At 36.6% G+C, this 18,690-nt stretch overlaps 1 protein-coding gene and 1 long non-coding RNA gene across 3 annotated transcripts in view; one reads left to right on the top strand and one right to left on the bottom strand.

Moving 5' to 3' along the window:
* The window catches only part of AKAP9 (A-kinase anchoring protein 9), a 156,680-nt gene that overhangs the window by 4,261 nt on the left and 133,729 nt on the right, over window positions 1-18,690 (bottom strand). For both annotated transcript variants that reach the window (XM_067042493.1, XM_067042494.1), the window contains 13 exons: window positions 18,489-18,552; window positions 18,278-18,399; window positions 17,506-17,697; window positions 17,041-17,229; window positions 13,462-13,606; window positions 10,063-10,282; window positions 8,874-9,024; window positions 6,680-7,348; window positions 6,245-6,450; window positions 5,820-5,925; window positions 4,174-4,356; window positions 2,899-3,099; window positions 1,803-2,035 (listed from right to left, as the gene is read on the bottom strand). In XM_067042493.1, coding sequence (XP_066898594.1) covers window positions 1,803-2,035; window positions 2,899-3,099; window positions 4,174-4,356; window positions 5,820-5,925; window positions 6,245-6,450; window positions 6,680-7,348; window positions 8,874-9,024; window positions 10,063-10,282; window positions 13,462-13,606; window positions 17,041-17,229; window positions 17,506-17,697; window positions 18,278-18,399; window positions 18,489-18,552 — 2,681 coding nt within the window. The remainder of the gene's footprint in view (window positions 1-1,802; window positions 2,036-2,898; window positions 3,100-4,173; window positions 4,357-5,819; window positions 5,926-6,244; window positions 6,451-6,679; window positions 7,349-8,873; window positions 9,025-10,062; window positions 10,283-13,461; window positions 13,607-17,040; window positions 17,230-17,505; window positions 17,698-18,277; window positions 18,400-18,488; window positions 18,553-18,690) is intronic.
* Window positions 347-7,972, top strand: LOC136794855 (uncharacterized). The gene is made up of 4 exons (XR_010842228.1): window positions 347-514; window positions 1,795-1,969; window positions 3,538-3,631; window positions 6,824-7,972. It is a non-coding gene; the product is annotated as an uncharacterized lncRNA (long non-coding RNA).

Genomic DNA, 18,690 nt, shown 5'->3' with positions numbered 1-18,690 from the left:
GCAAAAGCAGAAAAGGTTAATTGGATGGGCAAAGAAAGGGTGAGAAGAAATAAAAAGAAGGAAGAATGGAGACTAAAGGGCAGATGAGATGGAGAGAGAACAGAAAGACCCTTAAATTGGCAGTAAGAGAAAGCAGGGAAAACTGGAAAAGGAGTGAGGCCATGTAATCAGGGATGAAAAACAGTGCTGGCTTCAAAAGGAACAGGGGAGGCTGTGTCACAGCCCAGCTGTAGCGAGTTGCTGCCTGCCCCGTCCTAGCCCAAAGAGCTTTCTGGAGCACCAGGTTTGACTTTTTTTGTGTGTGTGGTACGCGGGCCTCTCACTGTTGTGGCCTCTCCCGTTGCAGAGCACAGGCTCCGGACGCACAGGCTCTGGATGCACAGCTTCAGCGGCCATGGCTCATGGGCCCAGCTGCTCTGTGACATGTGGGATCTTCCTGGACCGGGGCACGAACCCGTGTCCCCTGCATCAGCAGGTGGATTCTCAACCACTGCGCCACCAGGGAAGCCCCCAGGTTTGACTTCTTTATTCCAACTATTTTCAAGGCTCAGTTTTAGGAGGGTCAAAGTACAAGAAACATGTAAGAGGTCAAGAAAAAGAGGGTGAAAAAGTGAAGTCCTTCAATGGCAACTGGCTTTCATGGAGCCTTCCCGAATTCTTGAAATCCAAATTAATAGCTAACTCCTGTGATCTGTCATTTAGTCTCCTAAGTTATGTGCATATTGGTATGCCCCACTAGAAAGTGAGCTCCTTCAGGGATTTAGGCAGGGATTATGTCTTTTTTCTTTATCAATGCATCTCCCAGCACTTAACCCTGTACAAGCTGTATAAGGTGATGAAGGGAATGAAAGATGACAAAGGAAAAGGAAAAGATGAGGAAGGAAAGCTCTTTGCTTTCTCCTACCTTCTAATTCTTGTGCTACTGCCAAGAAAAGACAGAACCAAAAAGGACGCCATTTGGCAAGGAGTCTGGGAGACACAATCTGCAGGCCCGTAAGCCCCTGGCAGTATGGAGGCTGGTCTAGAAGGGCAGTGAGGAGCTGAAAGCCAGCAGATGCTACCCAGCACACAAAAACATAAATTACACCTCTTATTCTGCCTTCGTGGTCTTTTGAGGTACTTGTAAATAACCTGAATGCAACGGAATTGGGTAATACTTAAAAAAAAAAATTTCCTTTGAGACTGTCTGGCTCTTACAGAAATAAAAGGGAGAGGAATCATGGAGAAGGTATCTAGGTGTCTGGGTATATACCAGCTAGCACCAGAGTTCCTAGCTTGGAACTACCAGAGAAGGAGTGACAAAAGCAACAGCACAGTCCAATGCAGAGTCAGGCCAGGGCTTTCTGTAGCTGGGCTGTGTGAGTGGGTTATTTTAGTAATGAAGAAAATGAATGTATGTCAGCCTAAGTAACTTTTCAAAAAATATTTTTCTCTCTTATGATCTCTTTTATTTATATGTCTGAACTAATTCATAGACTTATTCAGATTTTTTAAAAAAAAAAGAGAGAGACTAAATAAATAAATTTTAAAAAAAAGGAGAGACAACCCAGATTGGATGTCCCAGCCGAGTCACTGGCTGACTGCCTCTGGGAGGGCCCTTTTCATAGGCTCTCTATAGTATAACATAAAGTATCCCTGACTAAAGGAGGAAAACGTAGAAAGAAGTAGGCATGTTTCAGTGATGGCAAGTGTCTTATACTATATGAATATGGAGCACAACGGGCAGAGAAAAGAGAGAGGACTGAAAATAACTAATCTCTTTAGAAAGTCTATTAAAATGCATTTTCTTTCAAGTATTTTACCTCGAAATTGCCATGGACACTCTGACAGCTGACCGAAACCTCGTGAAGCCCTTTGGACGGTTGGTGATCACCTCTAGATCCGTGAAGGCTGGATGTCCCCCCATTCGGGCAAGCAGAGCCAGGGTGGCATCCTCACATTCCTGGAACCCACCCAGTAACAGAAGCAGGTATTTCTTTTGATAAATGAGAGCTTTCCGAAAACTTTCTGCCCTCAGGTATTTGCCATAAATTCTCTATGTTTAAAGAAAAGAAAAACATAAAGACATTAGGAAGTTATTCAAACTGTTCCCTAGGGGAAGATAACCTAGACTTTATTTTTAAAAAGTGGCAGTAGTAGAATGGCAGGTACCCTATCACTGTTTTCTACTTTATCAGCAAAGGTAAAAAGTAAAGCTAAACCTTTATGCTTCGGCCTCCCTTTAGTGAATGGATTTTAGCTCCTATTAATCATATTTACTGCAAAAATTTTTGTCTTTGCATTATCACCTGAGTTTTTTAAATTGTATAGAGCTACTTTATTAGTATCACCACTAATCTATTTAACTTTTTCAATGTTAATGTTTTCTGTCCCTTTAAGAGTCATAAATTTATGTTCACTCCATAGCTGGAATAAATATCACAAACATTTTCTTTCTTTCCTTATTTTTTTTTTTGGATTTTATGTTAACTGCTTAAGGTAGTTGTACTACAATATTCATTATTAGTCATTAGAGACTATTCAGAGGGCTTACCACCTACAGAGCATGACCCTCTAATACTGACAGTAGCAGACAGCTTCTGTTGGGAGTTGAAAAGCTAGCTTTCTGTGGGTCTTTTAGGCATGAGACTGCGGGAAGTGGGACCCTGAGCTCAAGGTGCTGCCTCTGTGACCATTAACAGAACTTCATCTGCTCCCAAACCTGTGCATGCTTCACCAGTTTTTTTGTGACCAGCTAGAGATCTGCATTCAATGACAGACTGAGTACAGAGACCTTGAGACACAGCCTGAGTGCCACCCAAAATTCTTTAGTCTGACAATTAAGGTTAGTGATAGATGAAATAAGGCAAAAGCAGAGGACCAATTTTAGTATACATTTAGATGGAAGATGTCTCCTACCTTTACAGTGGCGTGCTCAGAATCAGGGCTCAGATTTTGAAGTAAAGCTTCATTTCTTAGTTCAGCTTTTAGTTTGTATACTTCAGCTTCTGCCCGTTTCAAGGATTTTTGGAGAGTCAACTTTTCTCTGTTCCAGACTTCTTTTTCTGAAGCAATGATGGCTTCAATGTTGGGGCCACCACTGAATGAAAACCTAGAAGACTGCAGAGGCCAGAGCCTACTTACATGATTTTAAAGAACAAGTTTCTGAAGAAGAATCTGAATTAAACATATTAAAGGTATCCCTATGAGGGATATAGAATGCTCAGCTTTCCAACCTCAGACAGGGAAGTTCAAAGCCAATCTTAACTGACATTAAAGAATATCCACTAACTTTTAAGTTTATGACCTTGCTCAGTAGATTAACTTTCCAACTAAAAATCCTTGTGAAAGCCTGGCCCCAGAGAAGATGTTTGGATTAGTAGAGCTTTCAACTAAAAAAGTCTAGAGACTTTTTTTTTTGGCCGCGCTGCACTAAGGGTTATCAGGATGTTAGTTCCCCGACCAGGGGCTGAATCCAGGCCATGACAGTGAAAGTGCAGAGTCCTAACCCACTGACCACCAAGGAATTCCCTTTTTTTGCTTGTTTTTTTTTTGTAGACTTTAAAAATGGACCATCTGGGTTCAAATGTTGAGCCTGTGCCTGAAATAGTACACTGGAGAAGTGGGGGAAAAAAACCCAACTTGTACGTAGGTAAGTGGGTCTCTACAGAAGCTGTGTGGATGTGTTATTATGCATCTGACCACACAGTTGGTCTTACAGGTCCTTCCTATCTTTATATTGGATGGTAACAGAGCTAGCAATTTAGTATTTTGTAGTTTTTAAATGGAAAAAATTTAAATAAATTCCCAGAGTAGTTTATTAGACTGAAATATGTAATTTAATGGCATTTTCCACTTGAGTTATGAACATAATTACTGATAAATAACTGACAAGAACAGGCAGAATGCACATGTGAACACTTCTTCACATGTATCTGCAATTGGTCCATAGGTAGCAAAGTACTTGGCTTTGGAGATAAGTGTATCTTGGTTTGACTACTGACTTCAGTTTTCTCAAGTGCAAGGCAGGGTGTGGATAAGAGATTCTGAACATATATAACCCATAATCTGGCAGAGAAGGCTCCCCATAAATAAATAATAGCTATTATTATTACTGTCATTCCTATAAAATTTTCCAGTGATCCTACTAAGAATCAGATGTTTAGTATGCTGCCATGATAAAAACAGACGTACATAATCTCTGCCGGCTCCTGTCTGTCGATAACACCTGATCTGCTCCTCCAGCTTCATAACCATGTTTCTTAAATCATTCTTTTCTTCAGTCAGCTGGCTGATATGTCCTGTCAGCTCAGTATTTTGTCTTATTAGTCTTTCAGTTAATGAGCCACAAGAAGTACTTGGGGACCTTAAGGTAGGCTAAAAGACAAAATGGCAAAAGGTCATATAAGCACAAACTTTTACAAATAATGCATTATAAAATGTGAAGTCACTGAGAACAACAGATTTCATGAAGAAATAGTCCTTGAGTTGTGTCTTAAATAATAAGTAGGACTCTTCTAGGCAGGAAAGAAGGGCATATTAAGCAGAAGGAAGAGCACATGTAAAGGCACAAAGGCTTGAGCATGAGTGTGTTGCTTTTAAGGAGCTAAAACACACTTGTTAAGATTAAAGGTTGCTTTCATTTTATGGATAATAGACCTAAATGTAGGTAGTGAAGAGCCATGAAAGGCTTTAGGCTGGAGCATGCCATAAACAAAATTTACGTGTGAGAAAGATTCCTTTGATAGTACTGCGCAAAGCAGAGTAAATTAGAGAAGAAATATCCTGATGTCAGGCAGACACATCAGGAAGTTACTGCCAACAGTCCAGATGAGAAATGCTGAAGGCCTGAATGCAGAAGGCCTGAATGCAGACAATGACTAAAGGCACTTAGGAGGTAGAAGGCACAGCACTTAGTGACTGCTTGGATGTGCAAGTAAGAATGAAGGAAAGTGGTCTAGGGTGACTTTCAACTCTCTAAACTGGGTGATATCATGACCAAAAATGTGTGTTTGGGACAGGAAGGAGAAAAGGAAGATGATGCTCAGTTTGGATTGTGCCTGTGAGATTCCTAAAGGGGTCTCTATGGGGTATGTTTCCCCAAGGAAAGATGTCTCGTAACTAAGTGAAAATATAAACCTGGACCACAGGACAAAGGTTTAGAATAGAACCATAGTCCACAGGAAGATAAACTCCATAAAGGTGAGATTTTTATCAGATTTGTTCACTATAGCCCCAGAACCCAGTAGAGTATATGGCACACAGTAGGTGCCCAATGTAAGTATCTGTTCAATAATTAAGTCTACTGAGAATTCAGGCTGTGGGAATGAATGAGCTTTCACAGTTAGAGGAAAAAAATGGATGAGCATAGGAAGCAGAACTCATGAAGGTGAATGATGAAAGAAATGGAATGAGAGAATATTAACACAAAAGGTAAGGAAAGAGAGGGTATTTAAAATGGAAGAGGTCAAAAGTGTCAGATGCTACAAAGAAGCCAAGAACGACAGGGACTGAAAAGATTCACCAGATTAGTCAATTGTCAACACACTGGTAGCATCCTGAGGGTGGTTTCATGGAGTGGTGAGGGTAAAAGATAGACTATTCTTTCAAGAAACTTTTCATAATATAAGAAGTCACCATAATTATTCAATAATGATAATTTTGTTTCCCCTCAAACTTTCACTATCTTTTATTGGGGAAAGGCAAACATTATTAATATTTTAAATAAATGAAAAGATAAAATTAAAACTCTTTAGAAAATACAGTGCCCATTTCAAATGATTCATATAATTTCCATTAAATCTTTGCTCTCTACACAGAGTGTTTTTAGAAAGTCTTACCTCTTCACCTGGCTGGCCAGTTAATTTTTGTAGTTGTAAAACAATTCTATCAATATTTTCCTGAACCCAAACAAAATCTTCATCATCTGCTGTTTCAAACTGTAGTCTTCAAAAAAAAAGGGCAAAAAGTCAAAACATATCATCTCAAGGAGCAGTGTTGACTAACACAAACGTTACAGATCAGGCAACACTACTTCACCTCTTACTTCTCCTTTACATTAAGTGTTCTCTTTCACTGAGTCAGGATGTTAACGATATTTGTTTTCAGGTATATGAGTTTTGTTAAAGAATATCACCTCCTAATGTATACATGAAATAACTTTAAAATTTGAATTTCCCACCCTTGGCTAGCTAAGAATGAGGGACAGATTCTGTCCAGCTTGTCTAAGAATGCCATTTCCAAAGGTCAGGCAGAAAATTCTAACCTATTAGAGGCTTTCTGGGCTAGATGCTGTAGTTTTGAAGCCACACATTGAAGTTTTTGTCTGATCATTTCTAATTCATGATTATAGCCAGCTCCTCCTCCATTCATTTCAATCATTTTAGGATAGCTTGATTCCTTTGTCTCTCCTATTTTCTGTTGAAGAACCCAATTTCTGGTTCGATCATTGGTTAAACTCCAAGTGGTTGGCTGGCAGTTTTGGACAGAAAAAGAAAAAGCAATCATTATAAAATAAATAGCACATCACATTCTTAGGGCAACACAGTTACTATTTTTATTCCAAATAAACTTCTATAGATTTCATTTTAAAATGATTGTCACATAGCTATTTAAATAATTTAATCCAATATCAAAATTATATGATCACACGGCTACAGTATTCTTTTAAAAAATATTTTAAAACAAAATGTCAATTTACCTCATTAAGATTCTGGTACAGAATTCTTCTACTTTCTCGTTTTTCTTCTCGTTCTAGTTCCTGCTTTTGGAATTCCTGCATAATTCCTTGCAGTCGTTTTCCTTCAAGGTCTAACTTATAAACTTGTTGCCTTTTCTCTTCCAGTTGGCGCTGAAGATCTTCCACTTTGGACTGAAGCTCATGCATTTTTTTCTGTCCCTCAGTGTTGGCCTCTTGTTCTGTCTGCAACGTCTTCCTGTGAACTTGCCTATCCTTTTCCATTTGCTGTCTTGTTTGCAAAGAATCCAGTTTATATTTCTCAGTCTCATTTAACAATTCTACTATGCGACTGTGTTTCTCCTCTAGCTGTTTCTGAAGCTCTTTAAGGAGGTCCTCAGAGGGTAAGGATGGCCGAGACTGCCCACTATCATCACTGATCTGTAGTTGTGCATGTAATTCCCGCTCTGTATCCAGGGTACTACTCATTTCCCGAATTCGAACTTTCTCAGATTCAAGAAGTACTTGAAGCTCCAAGTTTCGACCTCGTTCTTCGGATAACTGGGCATCATGTAGCACTCTTTGTGATTCTATTTTCTGCTGTGATTCATTTAGTTGTTGTTTCTGTTGTTCCAAAAGTTGATTTAGCTGAATATTCCTTTGTTTCTGACCCTCAAGTGAAAATTTCAGATCCTTGTAGGAGAAAGTTGAATTTAAGAATTTATGTTAATATTATGGAGAATACTTTCAATAATATTAAGTATACAATTGTGCCTTTATTAATACTAAGTTTATAGTATCTGGTAAAAGAACTGATTATCCAATTTACTAACTTGTATTTTCAGTGGTTAGAGTATAATTATTTGGACAGCCAGTTGATTTTCATCAAAGAATATCAACAAAATAGAGCTAAGCTATGTAATACTTTCTCTCCCAACATTAATCATATCTGGTTAAGAAATATGAAGCAGAGTACATTTCTTCTAGGATTAATAACCTTTAAAAATAAAAGTATTTCTGGGCTTCTGTGGTGGTGCAGTGGTTAAGAATCCGTCTGCCAATGCAGGGGACACGAGTTTGAGCCTTGCTCCCGGAAGATCCCACATGCCACGGAGCAACTAGGCCCATGCACCACAAACACTGAGCCTGTGCTCTAGAGCCCGCGAGCCACAACTACTGAGCCCGTGCACCTAGAGCCCGTGCTCCGCAACAAGAGAGGCCATTGCAATGAGAGGCCTGCGCATGGCAACGAAGAGTAGCCCCCACTCCCTGCAACTAGAGAAAACCCGCATATAGCAATGAAGACCCAATGCAGCCAAAAATAAAAATAAAATAAAATAAAGTTAAAAAAAAAAAAGAAAATAAAAGTATTTCTGATATAATGTGATGGGAGTTCCTGAAAACCCTTGAATTTTCCAATACCATACCACATAACTAAAAATAATAGGGCTTATGAGGAGAGCAGGGTTAGGGACAAACTACTCAAAACCTATAAAAATTTGTAATGTTTAAAAAAATAGTAATCAATACCTGAGGAAATAACATGTCCTTGCTAGGTAGAAAGCTCACTGTGCCTGGAGGCTACCATCCATGTTGGACATTAAAAACAAAAACAAAAACAAAAAAAACAACCCAAAAGTAAGAGGGCAGAAAATCTGGATTCTGGCTACACAGTTTTTTAGCACAGAGCTAGCGAGTACCAGGATTATGTGGATAGAAGAAGAGCTCCGATCCAGGGGGAACTGTTAAAGTGGCACTGCCTGCAGTACAACCTGCTTCGAGCTGTGAGCTGTGCAAGGCTGGGATGTGCCTCTCTGGGAGAGAGCCCAGCGTCTTAAAATATAGTGGCAAAGGCTCCTGCTGCCAGAAAAGTATCGCTGCTCTCCTTCCCTAGGAGAAAACAGGAACCTAACCTACTTCTGTGTTAAAAAGACACAACTGCCATATTTATCAAATTATATATGCACTAATTCAAATTCATAAAACACATGCTGTAGCAGAACAGTCTCTATGCATCCTTGGATGCAGCAAAACAAAAAAAGATCATACCATTAGCAATTCCTGATAATACTTTAGATAACATTATAATATTCAACACATAGTGAACGACTTATTATACTTAATAATGAGTCTAAGGTCAACATTTTAGGAAGAGGAACGTCTCTCTTCTATCGCTGTGGATTTTTTCACAGACATTTAAAGACAAAGATAACAATACCTCAAGTTCTTCTTTATCCCGCTCTTCACTGCGTCCCAGCTTGGCTTTCTCTTTCTCCAAAGCCCACTGGAGCTCTCTGGACTTTTTCTGTTCACTTGCTAATGTGTCATTAAGCAAATGTACTTCATCCGTTTTATCTTTAACTTCCAACCTAAATCACAGAGACAAATGAACTTTCATAAAACTACTTTGACCAAGTATATTATTGAGAGAGAACAGCTTCCACTGAAAAGTGGTGGCATATTATAAACTAGGTGGGGCTTCCCTGGTGGCTCAGTGGTTAAGAATCCGCCTGCCAATGCAGGGGACATGGGTTCCATCCCTGGTCCGGGAAGATCCCACATGTCGTGGAGCAACTAAGCCCGTGCGCCACTACTGAGCCTGCGCTCTAGAGCCCGTGCTCCACAACAAGAGAAGCCACCGCAATGAGAAGCCTGCGCACTGCAAGGAAGAGTAGCCTCCACTCGCCGCAACTAGAGAAAGCCTGCGTGCAGCAAGGAAGACCCAACGCAGCCAAAAATAAATAAATTAAAAATAATAATAATAATTTAAAAAATAGGAAAATATAAACCATGTAAAGATTAAAGATATTTTGACTGTGGTTCAGTCAAATTAACTGTTTCTAGTAATACAACTATTAATTATTTACCATTGTAAACAATTTATTGTTACAAAATAATATGAATAAAAATTTCCTTTAACTTCTACTGAACATAAGAACCATCATTTGTGCGTGAAAAAGTGCAAAATAATGACTATACTTGTGTCCTTGGCAAGCAGAATATCTCAGTATTTACACCAACAAATTTATCCTTTTTACAAGCATTATCTTTAAAAATTTTTTTGTATTTTAGCTAACTAAACCATGAATTCCATTGAGATCATAAATATCACTACAAATTACTTGGTGGTAAAATGAAGGTCAAGTTTATGTATCTTATACAACAACAAGTCTCAAACAGAACTGAAGCCACGTAGAGAATATGCCAAAATACCTAATCATGAGTTTATCATTTGGAAAAATTTGGGGTGCTTCCTTTCCACTGTAGTTTTTCCTATAAGTAACAGTTTCATGTTATTTAAATATTATATACAATGTTACATTTTTGTAAGATCTGCACAATGTCTGTGACAAAATTACTCCAAGTCCTTCACTAATACAGGTTTATAATTAAGAAGCCTGGCACACCTGAATGCCTCTAATTCCTTTAGGTGCTTATGCTGTGCCTTGAGTGTTGTTTCTAGCTCCAGTTTAGCTTGTGCAAGTTCACTTTTCAGTTCAGCAACCACCATTTTCTCAGAACTCAGTTGTTCCTGCAGTTCTGTTGCTCTGTCTTTCACACTGCTGAGCTCCACTTGCATCTCCAGCATTTGAGCCTGCTTCTGCTGCATATTATATTCCAAGAGTTCTAAATGAAAAATTATTAATATTTAAGATATGATCTAGCAACTCATATTTGGCTTATAAATATTTTGTTGATAATAACTGACTTGTTATTTAAGAGATTACTACAAAGCAAATGTGAAAAGATTACAGCTCCCAAAGTTAGTAATTTATATAAATACATGCATATGCATATTTTCCTCATAGTGCTATATCGTCAAGATTTCAGAACTTTGTATAAATATATAAGGATGATAAAAACTTAACAATTCATTACTGGATACAAGACTTGAAATAGAAAAAAAAACCTTGAGGTGTTCACATAATACTATAAATAGGAACTTATATTTGTTCATTCAGAATTTTGATAGCTCACACTAAAAACTTCCAATGGTTTTTGATAGCTGAAGTACTTGCAGAAGTCACCCCGTAACTGTGACTACAATGATTAGCACTGCTTGCTTGTTTTGTTCAGCCCTCCTTTGCAGACAGTCCCTAGGAATTTCATTATAACGAAAGTGGGAAGTCCAAATGCCAATTTGGATCACGGTTTTTTCTTTAAAAACATACCGAACCCTTGCTACATGTCTGTCACAATGAAAACAAAGTGAAATATTTAAATCCCTAAGGATAATAAATGAAAAAAATGTAATGAAATATATACATCAGGATCCATTTTTATAAAAAATATAAACAGGTACATATGCACAATGAAATGTGTCTGGAGACATATTTCCTGGGTTTTAATAGTCATTAGTTTAGGATTTAGGAGGTTCCAGGGGTGATTTTTACTCTGTTCTTCTGTTTCTCTATTCTACCATAAATGTATTTTTAACTTAAAAAATTTTATCAAAGTTCATTACTTCCTATTACAATTCATATTACTGATGTCAGGAGACAGGAATTACATTGGCTTTAGAGTATTCATGTTAATTGAGGCTTTTAAAACTATTTCTTAGTATAGTCTAAGGATTTACATTTATAAATATGTATCTATGTGATATTAACTAAGCTTTCAACAGGGTCCTACTTAGTTAAGTAAAATACTAATAAATTCTCCAAAAATAATATGCAATTAATCCTACGTCTAAATATAAGGGATATATTTAATTTGTAACCTCATTATACCTGTTTTCTCTAAAATATTTAAAGATATTTAAATTATTCAGCTTTTCAATGACAAATGTGAGACTGGTATAACTTTCAAAATTGGCAGAAGTATAGGTGTTTCTACCTTTACATTAAACAGAAATAAAGACAAAGACATGTATGTGTCTTCACTAGATATGATGAAAAATTTCACTTTAATCTCTAATGATTTCCAGCTGCAGCTCAATTTAAGATTCCTCTACTGAAAAGTGAAAAGATTTGAACAAGCATACCACAAAAGCAAAAATCCAGCTAGCCAATCATACCACAAATAAGCCAATTCAGTTATTAGAGAAATGTAAATTAAAACCACAACAATCTACCGCATACCCACCAGAGTGGCAACAAAAGGCTGACAATATCAACTTCTGGCAAAAATGTGAAGCAACAGAACTTTCATGTACTGCTAGAAAGCACACAAATTGATACGACCACTTTGGAAAACAGTCTGGCATTGTCTAATAAATTTGATGATATGTATCCTATCATCTAGCAATTCTACTCCTGGGTATGTATCCAGAAGACTCATGCATGTATGTATCAGAAACATGGCATAACAATGTGCAGAAGAGACTGAATTTAATAGCTAAAAAGTAGAAACAACTTAAATGTTCAACCGCAGAATGGATATATAAATTGTGAAATATTCACACAAGGGAATTCTATACAATAACAAAAATGAATGAACTAGAGAAAAATGTGGTAACTTAGAAGAATGTTATAGAGAGGTGAAAGAGACAAAACGCAAATATATACAGAGTGATAAAGTTCAAGAGCAAGAAAAACCTTAAACTTAAGCGGTTTAGGAATATATAAATAGGCAGTTAAAAAATGAGGACAGGGGATTCCCTGGTGGCGCAGTGATTGAGAGTCCGCCTGCCAATGCAGGGGACACGGGTTCATGCCCCGGTCCGGGAGGATCCCACATGCCGCGGAGCAGCTGGGACTGTGAGCCATGGCCGCTGAGCCTGCACGTCCGGAGCCTGTGCCCCGCAACGGGAGAGGCCACAACAGTGAGAGGCCCGCATACAGCAAAAAAAAAAAAAAAAAAATCAGGACAATGGTTACCTCCAGGGTACCACAGAAGATGTGTTCTATATTACTACAGAGTAGCAGAAGGGGAATTCTGGAATACTTGACATGGATGAGGTTTCCACAGGTATTCATTTAATAGTTTTTATACTGTATATTTTTGCATTTTGTATTTTTTTGTATGTATGTTACAGTTCACACACACAAAAAAGGTATTAAAAAGAAATCGTTACTTCCATTGAGGATTTCTTTATCTTTTAGGTTATCCTCACACAGAGCTTCAAAACAAAGAAAGATAATGAACTTAATGGGCGAAACAACCCGATCAAGGCAATGCTTATTCATTTTAAATTAAATTGCTTATTCATTTTAAATTAAATATATCTGTTTATATGTCAGAAAATTGCTGTCTGTTGGATTAAAGTATTCTGTAACAGTTAACCATCATTCTCTCTCCACACATAGCTAACTAAAGCCAATTTCAACCTCTACAGGAGATAAAAGCAAAGTCCTTTGCTATTTTAAAGCATGTCCTTACCAGCCTATCTGGTGCACACAGATTTTTTCTCTTGCGACTGAGCAATAACCCCCTTACCTCCACTACTACCTCCTCCTCCCAAATTCAAGAACTATTGCTTTTAAGATGCAGCAATAGCTTAGATGGCACAGCATAACTCAGCGTTTTCTATTTCATTCCCAAAGCTGAGAATGAGTTTTTGCCTGGTCAGAGAACCCTAATGTAAACAAATATTTTTCAATTCTAAAAGAAATTTTTAAAAAATATTATATATATGTGTGTGTATACATATATATATAGAGAGACACACACACACACACACATACATATCTCTTAAAACAAATTGGACACCCCTTTAATCCCTAGAGTAATTAATGTAGATTAACTTCCTGATATGACAATGAGAAGAAAATGTGACTAAGAAGAAATGTGTTTTAACTGAATAATAATAAAGTGAAATCATTTCACCTATTTGTGTCACCACATGAGCCTGTCATATAGCATACCTTGGCTTGGTTGATCATTCTCTTGTTCTCTTTTCAGAGTCATCTTCTTACCATTCATCTGAGCATGCAATGCTTGAATTTCAGCTAACAAACTCCTTCTATCTGCTTTCTGGAGGCATTCCATGGCTGCTCGATATTCAATACCCTGTAAAAAAAAAAAAAAAAATCAAGAGAGTTGTAAAGACAATAAAATTAACAACCAGGAAGTCTGAAGAAGAATGACATGCTAAAATTTTGGGAAGATGTTACTAATGTTCTCTTCTTGCTCATTGGGATCTACTTTTTAGATAATAGTTTCCACATTTATTTCAAAATTCTTTAAACACACAATAAAACATGATGAATAATATAATAAACACCCATTCACTTCGCCTAAGAAACAGCCCTTATACAGCTGAAGTCTCTTGTGTACAACTCCCTGAATACATCCTCCTCTGCACCATCTGCTCAAGAAATAACCAAATTCTAAGTCTGGAGTTATTTTCATGTACTCTATACATACACACACATATCCTAAAAAATATACAGTTCTGTTTTACATGTTTTAAAACTTTATATAAATGGCATCATTTTTAATGATGATTTCAATGCCATTTTAATTTGCCTTTTTCACCGAACATGTTGGTGAACCATCCTGCCTGACACATACAGCTCTACTTCACTCATTTTCAATGTTATATAGTATTCCATAGTATGAATTATATAGCACATTTTATTTTAGCATCTTTTCATATCTTTATTGGATACTCTCTATTTCTTCCATGAGCGCATATCTATATCACTTGTCCATTTTTCCACTGGTTGTTTTAGTCTCATTAGATATTTTGGTCTGTAGATTTATTTTCTTGTGGTATTTCTGTCTGGCTTTAGAATTGGAGCAATATTGTCCTCATAGAATGAGCTGGGAAGTGTTCCCTTCTTTATTTTGCAAGAGCTTGTGAAGAATTGGTATTAATTCTTCTTTCAACATTTGGTAGGATTCACTAGTGAAGTCATCTGATCCTTAACTTTGCTTTGTGAGAAGTTTTAAAATTATTAATTTAACTCTTTGTTATACATCTATTCAGATTTTCTACTTTTTTATGACTTAGTTTTAGTAGTTTGTATACTTTTAGGAATTTGTCTATTTAATGCCATTGTAAATAATTATTTTTAAAATTACATTTTGGACTTCTCTGGTGGTCCAACCGTTAAGACTCCATACTTCCACTGCAGGGGGTGTGGGTTTGATCCCTGGTCTGGGAACTACGATCCCATATGCCATGTGGTGCAGCCAAAAGTAAATAAATAAATAAAATTACATTTTGTTTGTTGTTGAAAAATAAGATTTTTACATCTTGATCTTACATCCAACAACATAGCCAAACTTTCCTTTGGATTTAAAAAATCTACATGTGTAGATTCTCTTTGGTTTTCTATGTAAGTGGATGAGGGGTCTTCCTTATTCCTACCCTTATTTAATTTCTCTTGCTTTTCTTTGCTAGCTAGATCTTTAAGACAAGGTTGAGCAAACTACTTAACCCTTTGTTAAGGATTTAACATTTTAACTATCAGATATGATGCTTGTAGTTTTTGCAAGATACACCTTTTATATAGTTCATGAAATTCCTTTTTATTTTTAGTTTGTTATAAGGTGTTTTAAAATATGAAATGCATTCATTCATTTGTTCACTGTATCTCTTGAGATGATCACTGGGGTTTTTTACCCTTTAATTTGTTAAAGTGATGAGTCACATGAATTTTTCTTAATGGTATGCTACCTTTGCATCCCTGGATAAGTATAAGGTTATTGTGTCTCTAAAAAATACACACTAGTGGATTTGGCCTGTTAATATTTTGTTTAGGATTTCTGCATCTATGTTCATGAATAAAATAGGCCCATAAAGTTTCTTTCCTGTATTATCTTTGTCTGATTTTGGTAATAGGGTTATACTAGCTTTCTAATTAAAAGACGGCATTTCTCCAATCACCTTACAATGGGAGCATAGATACACACACACACCACACCTTCTATACCTATTCATTTGTTGATGGATATTTAGGCTGCTTCCATATCTTGGTAATTGTAAATAACGCTGCTATGAACTTTGGAGTGCATGTATCTTTTTGAATTAGTGGTTTTTTTTTTTGGATATATATCCAGGAGTGGAAAGCTGGATCTGAATGAGCTTTCATAAGCAAATATCTGCCCATTTCATCAAAGTTTTTGAATTGATGTAAAATTATTCATAGTATTTTATTAATTTTATATCTCAGCCATATCTTTAGTTATAATCCCGTTTTTGTTCCTTTTTTTTTTTTTTTTTCCCAGTATGCGGGCCTCTCACTGTTGTGGCCTCTCCCGTTGCAGAGCACAGGCTCTGGATGCGCAGGCTCAGCGGCCATGGCTCACGGGCCTAGCCGCTCCGTGGCATGTGGGATCTTCCTGGACCGGGGCACAAACCCGTGTCCCCTGCATCGGCAGGCGGACCCTCAACCACTGAGCCACCAGGGAAGCCCTATTCTTAATTTTTAAAAAAGTGTACTTTATCATTTTCCTTAACCTATTCTCCAAAAAAGTTTCTATTTTTATTAACCTTTCAAAGAATCAACTTTCAACGTGTTTATGCTCTCTACTGTACAAGTGTATGCATTTCATTAATTTCTTTTTTCCTTATTACAGTTGAGCCTCATTATTTGTGGATTACATATTTAAGAATTTGCCTACTCATTAAAATTTATCTGTAACCCTTAATTCAATACTTGCGGTGCTCTTATGGTTACTCTCCTACATGTGCACACAACAGCAAAAAATTTAAATTGCCACATGTGCATGTTCCTAGCTGAAGTCGAACAAAGTGACACTCTGCTGCCTTCTTTCATCTCTTATACTATAAACAAGTGTCATTTTTGCCATCTATTTAGTGCTGTGTTTTTGATACTTTTGTGCTTTTTATTGATGATTTTGCTGTTTAAAATGGTCCCCAAGCATAGATATGAAGTACTGTTCAGTATGCCTAAGCATAAGAAGGCTGAAAGATACATTATAAAAAAAATGCATGTTTTAGAAAATCTTTGTTCAGGTTTAAGTTATAATGCTGTTGTCCATGAGTTCAATGTTAATGATTCAACAATACATAGTAAATAGGGTGTCTTTAAACAGAAACACACATAAAACAAGATTCTGTATTGACTGGTTGACAAAAATGTCATCACCAGGTGCTCACAGAAGCCTCCCCGCCCCCCATATTTCCCTTGGTGGCAATAGCTCAACATTCACAGCAGCTTTACGGAATCTAACTACTGCAAATAATGAGGAATGATGGTATTTTATTCCTTCTGTTTTCTTTGGACTTATTTTGTTACTCTTTTTCTAACTTCCCAAGTTGGATGATTAGCTTGTTAATTTTTAGTCTTGCTTATTTTCTAACCTAAGGCAAAACATTTAAGGTAATAATTTTTCTCCTAAATATTCTTAGTGGCTCCTGTTAACATTTTAACCTTCAGACTTACTCTAAAACTAATCAATAGCTCATTTTCTCATTACTACTAAAAAGCATTCTTTGTTTTAAAGTTTTATTTAAAGTTTCATTTTGATACCTGTTCTTGTATTCTCTGTTCCAAACAGTTTAATAATTCAATTGCATCTCTAGTACCTAGAGCTGTCAGCTCTGTCTGAAATGCAGCTAGTAAAACACCGCGCTCCTTTAAGAAAACCTGCTGAAGAGCAAGCAGAAGTTCACCTCGCCAGTCAGAGGAGCTCTCATGAGATTGAGAACTATCATAAACCTATAAAAAACAAAAGTATAAAAAACAAAAGTTAGTTTTCAAATAAGCATGTTTAAGAACTGTTCTAAAAATGATACCTGTCTACTAACCAAAATCAGTATTAGAAGCCGAAGAGGATACAGATTTATTTTCAAGTGTGCAACTTGGGGCATTTAAACAGTACATAGAAATTCATGTGAAAATACATCATAAAAGACAACAATTTATTTTGTAAAGTGACTTGTTATTGATAAAAATCATATAAAGCTCTTTAAATTCGTGATATTCTTTGAGTACCTTGGCTTCCCTTTGCATTTGCATTTTGGTAATCAAATCCTTAAGAGATGAGATTGTACTGAGGTAAGCTCTTCTCTCTTCTAGCCAAGATTCTGAAGCTTGCTGAACAGAATGGTCTTCTCCGTCACTATAGGGAGACTCAGTAAGAGAGAGCACCTGCATGCCTTCATTATGGACTGCTCTCAGTAATCCCTAGAAACCATAACCCAAAAGCCAGAATTAGGACATTTTTTCAAAGACTGCAAAGTCAGACATGAAAAGAGAAACAAATTTTAACATAGTTTTATCCCAGTTAGACTGATTTAGAAAAGCCACTGCAGAAAGGAAACACCAGTCTACCATTACTGAATGCCTTCTTCCTATGGAGGGGTAAGCCAATCCCAGAAGACAGCCTATGACTTTGTGTAGCTCTCATGTCTAAGTTCCACATTTACCTAATGTGCTCTTCTTGGATTTAATTATTAGGCACTAATTTGACCAAAAGAAATATGTAGGAGATAAGTTCTAGTCTTTGAGAGTGCTTTAATAATTTTGGCAAACTAAAATATTAGGAATAGAAATTTTAAAAAAATCTTTATACAATAACTATTAAATATACTGTACTTTATTATCTGCAGAATACAGAAATAAAACTAGAGCCCCAAGGTTCCTTCTAGCTATGCAATTCTCTCTTCAGAGAGATCTTACTATAGTATAGATCTTCTACACTAACTTCTAATAAACTGCTATGTTTATTATATAGTTTTACTAAAAGATGTCTGCCTTTTAATACCTTTATTTTCTTTGGAAATGAATCTGTTGAACTTTCACCTTCTTCGCCTCGGCCTTCTGATGCTATGTCAAATCCCTGACTTTGTGTAAGATAAATTCCCTGACCCCAGTCTGATCCAGAATCTAAAATAAAGAAAACCATTGACTATTAAAGAGAAACAAACTCTTTTTAAACAAGTACTATACAAATTCTAGAAATTTATATAACTTACCACTGGAACATATTTCTCTAGTTTGGTAAGCATCAGAATGTGTTAATTCAGGAACTGAGGAGCCCTAATCAGAAAAAAAACAAACAAAAGAAGATAACATTTTTTTTGCTTTAATAAAAACAGGATCCAATGAATAGTTTTGTTCTTTTGTAATGCTGTGAAAAAGCAAAGAAACAATTATATATGTCACACCTTTCACAAT

The sequence above is a fragment of the Kogia breviceps genome, chromosome 9 (assembly GCF_026419965.1).
Source record: "Kogia breviceps isolate mKogBre1 chromosome 9, mKogBre1 haplotype 1, whole genome shotgun sequence".
Lineage (NCBI taxonomy): Eukaryota > Metazoa > Chordata > Mammalia > Artiodactyla > Physeteridae > Kogia > Kogia breviceps.
Note: the sequence above shows the minus strand (reverse complement) of the source record. Positions and strands in the feature narration are given on the sequence as shown.